The sequence below is a fragment of the Impatiens glandulifera genome, chromosome 7 (assembly GCF_907164915.1).
Source record: "Impatiens glandulifera chromosome 7, dImpGla2.1, whole genome shotgun sequence".
In the NCBI taxonomy this organism is placed as follows: domain Eukaryota; kingdom Viridiplantae; phylum Streptophyta; class Magnoliopsida; order Ericales; family Balsaminaceae; genus Impatiens; species Impatiens glandulifera.
In genome coordinates, this window is record NC_061868.1 from 39,318,461 (window position 1) to 39,325,077 (window position 6,617).

At 24.8% G+C, this 6,617-nt stretch overlaps 1 protein-coding gene across 1 annotated transcript; it reads right to left on the reverse strand.

The window, feature by feature from the left end:
* Positions 1 to 861: 861 nt before the first annotated feature.
* On the reverse strand, positions 862 to 1,470 carry LOC124909861 (zinc finger protein ZAT5-like). The gene has a single exon (XM_047450491.1). It carries the CDS (start codon positions 1,468 to 1,470, stop codon positions 862 to 864), a length of 609 nt encoding a protein of 202 aa, XP_047306447.1.
* Positions 1,471 to 6,617: the final 5,147 nt, after the last annotated feature.

The window sequence follows — 6,617 nt, forward strand, 5'->3', positions numbered from 1 at the left end:
TTATTCATTATATTAACAAATGTATCAAGAACAATTTTCGGAACTTATTTATAAGTCAAATATCTAATTGATCCTCAAAATTACATTATTACCATTCTAATCGTCTAACTAAAATACTTTTATTTTATTTTATTTTTATAAAATTTAAATTTTAAAAACAAAATTAATTATAGTATTTATTTTTTTAAATAGGCTCAAAAACCGACCTCTCCAATATAATCGGATAAATAATTGGGTGGGATTCAAATTCCAGCTTTATGGCCTTGTTTGATGGGATTAATCAAATTTGGCATACAACGTCAATCTTTTTTAAATCAAATTATCCATAAAATTAAAATAAAAACAAAACATGAAAAAAAAAAAGTTCAAAATAAAAAATAAAAAAATTAATAAAACAAAAATAAAAATACATTTAGATGACTCAAGAGTTCAAAAGTCCTTTAGAAAAACCAATCATCATGTTTTTTTGGATCAGCATTATGAAGGATCTTAACGGCTTTTTTTTTATTATCTGCAGTAAATAAAACAGAATGCTTTTGTAAAAAATATTATGATAAAAATTTTGAATTAACCTTAATAAACATTACCTATATTCATAACGATTCTTCATGATTTTTTTTTATAGAGATTGTATTTCTCTATCTTAAAATTACTCTCCTTATACTAATCCACTTTTCTTGTATTTTCCCTCTATCCAACTCACAATTAGCTGAAATCTAAAAAAAAGTAAGAAGGAAGATTAGATTTTTATTAACACAAAAAATTTAAACAATAGAATTATAAAAAATAAAGGATTAGATACGTACATACCACAAATGAATTAGAGTTTGATCGAATCAAGTCAAGTCGGCGCCACTATCATCATAATTTCTCTTCCTCCTCCGTTTTGGGAGGTGGTTCATTTAGATCAAACCTAGGAGGATGTATGATCCCGACCGGATTTGTCTGGGTCTGGCTAGTCTCACCACGGGTTAAGTGGACTCTCATGTGACCTTCAAGGGCCTGACCACTTTGGAAGGTCTTTTTACATTTTCTGCAATGATGAAGTCGACGAGGAGAAGGAGAAGGAGAAGGGCTAGATTTGTTTGTGAATGTATCTGTAAGCATCAGCAGAGCTTCAACAGCGTCATGTATATCTGGATCATAAACCTCCACCTCCTCCGGCCCAGCCCTCAAATCAGAATGAAGCTGTAGATGATTAATCTCTTTGAATGAATCTGAATGGATCCTCATGTGTCCGTATAGAGATTTATTGGAAGGGAAATTCCTTTCACAGAACGAACAATAATAGATTACAATTAGATTATTATTGAAACTGACCTTCTTTTTCTTTTTCTTGTTCATGTCAACCTCTTTGGATGTTGTGTTCTCGGGTGGGTCGTGGATTCTTACGTGGCCGTAAAGAGCTTTTGAAGAGTGGAATAGTTTCAAGCATAAATGACATATATATTTCTCTTGTTCATCGTCCATGGTAGCTAGCTCAAATAAATTTTATCTCTCTTGTATTTTGAATTTTATAGAAGGAGGGAGAAAGAGAGGGAGAGAAGTAGAGAAGGAATTTAAAATGTGTGAACTATTTATAACTAATGATAATGATAATGATAAGGAGCAACAATTTTGTATATAAAATATTTATTATTTATTTTGTTTTTATTAAAAAAAATTCTCTCTTCTCTTCATTTATATATTTTTTATTTTTTTATTTTTATCTATTTATTTGTAATTATATATTTATATATTTGAATTAATTAATTAATTTACGAGAAATAATTAGGTGGAGAATTTGGTAAGGGAATGACTTGTCTTAATTTTATTTGTTGAAAAAATCAAATAATTTCTCTCTTTCCTCCCACTTTTCTCTTTTTCAAGGTGATGGTAAGTCATTTTCTCACCAAATTCCCTCTCTCTATCACTCCTCTTAATTTACATATTTTAAAAATAATTATAATTGGAAAAATTAATAAATCAATATATATATATATATTACATTTAATAAATATATATAAGAGAGAATAAGAAATTAAATATAACAATTATTAAATTTTTTTAATTTAACTAATTTTTTTTATGTATTTTTAAAATAAGTAATAATAATGTGAATGGATAAAATATATATATATATATATATATATATATATTATTGATATTAATTTCTCTCTTTTATTTTTTTAATTTTTCCTTAAAAGTCTATTTTGTACGGATAAAAATATATACAAAATTATTTATCTATAAATATTTAAAATAAAATTAATATGATTCAAATCTAATTAATTTAAAATTTGATTTTATTATTTAAAATTAAGTTTAATATAAACGTAATGTTAACATATATTTTATTCTCTTGCCACTTATTTAACTTTTATCTTGTGATTCACACACTTTTTAATATGCTTATTTTATCTCCTAGGCAAACCATCAAGTCATCAACTAGTCTACCTCAATTGATGACACACATCTTATCACTCATCAAACTCAACCACTAATTCATAATTGACCATTATCTTGTGACTCATAGTTTTTTCATATACCTCTTTATCCTTTTGGCAAAACACTCATTAACCATAATTTTGTGACTCACATTTTTTCATAACTCTTTATTCCTTAACAAACCACTCACTAATCTTAGCCAACCTCTCTTTTACTCTAACTTCAACAAATTAACAACCAATCTCAATTGATCACACACTTCTTATCCATCGCCAAAACACAACCACTAACCCCTTAACTAGCCATCATCTTGTGACTCACTTTTTCATGTTTTTTTATCCCCTCATATGCTTTTTATCCATTCCTCAAACCACCCACTAACTCTAATCTTGTGACCCACTAACCCTAATCTTGTGACTCGCACTTTTTCATGTCTCTTTATTCCTCGACAAATTTTAAAAGTTGGGCCACTAAGAATGACTTCTTGAAAATCTAAATTTGCATATTTTAGTGTTTAATGTGTAGTTTTAAACATAAAATGTGAACACTCTAACCGTTTAAATTATTTGAGACTTTAAAATAATTTTATTATTTTGTGTATATATATTTTATATTACTTATTAGTTAATTTTTATGTTAATAAAAAATTATATACGATGATAGATAAAAATGTATAATTAAAGATAAAATATATTTATATTAAATTAATCATTAAAAACAATATAATATATATATAAAGTAACTATATTTAATATATATATATATTATTAATAAAAAAAATATTATATATATATATATATTATATATAATTTTTTATTATATAATTAATTATAATAAGATAATAAATAATTAAGAAAGAGAAATTAGTTATTATTATTTAAAAATTATATATATATATATATTGTTTAAATATAATTAATTATTAATATACAACATAAATTTGTCATTTACTTTTGTTTTTTTTAATTACACTTTTTCATGTCTTTTTATTCCTGGACAAATTTTAAAAGTTGGGCCACTAAGAATGATTTCTTGAAAATCTAAATTTGCATATTTTAGTGTTTTAAACATAAAATATGAACACTCTAACCGTTTTAAACTATTTGAGACTTTAAAATAATTTTATTATTTTGTGTATATATATTTTATATTACTTATTAGTTAATTTTTATGTTAATAAAAAATTATATACGATAATGACAGATAAAAATGTATAATTAAAGATAAAATATATTTATATTAAATTAATCATTAAAAACAATATAATATATATATAAAGTAACTATATTTAATATATATATATATATTATTAATAAAAAAAATATATTATATATATATATTATATATAATTTTTTATTATATAATTAATTAAAATAAGATAATAAATAATTAAGAAAGAGAAATTAGTTATTATTATTTAAAAATTATATATATATATATATATTATTTAAATATAATTAATTATTAATATACAACATAAATTTGTCATTTACTTTTGTTTTTTTTAATTATATTAAGATGCTAGCTTTCAATCTTTACATTTTAATGGATTATATATATATATATATATATATATATATATATATATATATATATATATATAAAGGGGTGATTGTGAAGAGAATTTGAAAAAGGGAATAACGTGTCACTATATCACTAGTTGAAAAAATGATAAAATGTGAGGAGAAAGAAGAAAGAGAAATTTTGTTATTTTTTGACCAATCAAATTGCGCCACATAATTCACTCTCCCATTCCTTTTCTCAAATTCTCTCTCCTAATCATTTCTCATATATATATATATATATTTGTATATATATATATTTGTATATATATATATATATTTGTATATATATATATATATATATTTGTATATATATATATATATTTGTATGTACTGTATTTAAATAATTAAATAGTTTTATTTCAAATTAACTTATTAAAAATGGATACAACTTCTTACACATTCATACAAATTTACTATTTAGTATTGTTTTCATAAGCAGTTGAATAATATTTCATAGTTAACTCATGATTGTAAAACAAATTGTTTAAACATTACAAATTGACATATTTATTTTCTTACAAATTTACAGTTATTAAACATGTTAATGTTTTTATATATATTTTAAATAAAACATGTCCTTAATTCATTCCTGAAGTAACACAATTTCTTAGTCTTTCTTACAATAATTTCAACAGTTTTATTCTGAGTTAAAATTTCTCTTCAACCAACCCTAGATACGCACAAGGAAAACATATCCACCAAAATGGTTTCTTTTTCTTTATTACACGGGAAAGTTTACTTTGATGAAATGTAATCGTCAAAACTTTTAAAAGTATGCATTAACTCTAAGCTAGACAAAACTCTTTCTATTATATATATATATATAAATATATATATATATCACAAGACTTTTATTTTAAAAATGGTGAGACAATATAACTATGTTTTAACACAAAAGAGAATTTGGCTGTTGAAAATTATTAAAAAAAAGTCTGGTCCAATTTGTAATTAGATGTTTTGTAGTGCAAGTTTAATATATTTTTAAAGAAAATAAGATTTTAAAAATATTTATTGTAAACTATATCACTAAAAGTTGAAAATTTAAAAAAATGTAATATTTTTTCAATTTTTTTATAAATATAATATTGCAACTATGATTGATAATATCACTACGATTTTATAACGCGAATGTTTACAAATTATTTAATAAAAACTATATTTCTATTATATATTGTAACACATAATATATAAATAAAAATGTCAAAGCTGCAAAATTAATTTTGAAGTAATTAGTTTTTGATAATTAATTTTTTAATAACACAAATTAATAATCTCTCCAATAACTAGTGCGGTAATAATGTGATAAAATATTGTAACCCTGGAAAAATGTTTTAGTTTCGCGGCAAGCTCGAGATTCGAGAATTTCAACATCGATTTGCGTATTAAGATTTTTTTTAAATAATATATTATTCTTTAAAAAGATTTTAAAAAATTTCTAACAAAATTTTGAAATTAATTAAAAATAATTAATTTGGGTTTAAGTTTGAATAATCCAAGGATTTGTGGTAATCAAATTATAATTTGATTTTTAGAAATCCTTTGTTTAAATTTATTAAAATCAATTAATTAAAAGATTATTTATTTGAAACAAACTCGCCAATTTATTTTGAAAATCAATAAAAGAAAATGGCATACGTGTACAAACGTATTAGCCAAAGTATATTCTTAGTTCGTGGTTTGGTGATACTAGGAAAAGGGCTTCGCACTTCATCCTTCCTACCTATTTTAAAAACGGTATCTACTTATAAATTTGACTTTTGAAAATTGGTTATATAACATTTTATTTTAATCGGTAATTTTTCTGGTCTTAGGTATGCATAGGTTTTAATGTTATTAAAATAATTGTAACAACAATTATTGAAATACTGGTACATGCTGTGAATGGCGTTGACTAAGGAGGAAAATACCTGAAAAACATTAGTTTAAAATGCATTAGGGTTTAAAAATAAATCATACATAAGCCTTTGTCAAATTTTTTTTTATATTTTGAAATTATTTTTTAATTTTTCGAGAGTTTTAGAAAATGATTTGGGGTTCCAAAATTACAAAAATAATTTTGGAGTTTTAAAATAGGAACCAAACAGGCCTTAGGACTAGTGTCCTAAGTTCTAGATCATTTTACTAGTCGAAGGCTAAGAGCCTTCGATCTTAGTTCTGAGATCTCTCGATCTGGGTTCGGGATCCTCGGTCGGGGTGCGGGAGTCCCTCGGTCGGGATGTTAAGGCCTCTCGGTCCTCGACTATAATTCTCGGTCGGGTTCTCGATTAGACGCCTCGGCCTTGGGTTCAAGAGTTCTCGGTCCGGTGCGAGACTCTTCGGTCCTAAATATGACTTCTCGGTTGGACCTCTCGGTATTGGGTGGAAGTCATCGGTCATAGGTGTAGGAGTTTTCGATTGGGTGCGAGACTCCTCGGTCCTAGGTCTGACTTATAGTTCAGACCTTTCGGTCCTCAAGAAAATCAAAATTGCAGGTTTTGCAATTTTGATGGAGGTTTGAATACTTTGATCCAAGAGTCTATGTATCTTCAGAAAGCTCACGAGAACATTTAGAACATAATCCCAATGTATCAATCAACCTGGGTGATGATCAACTTACTCAAAACAGTTTGTCGCCAAAAAATCGGA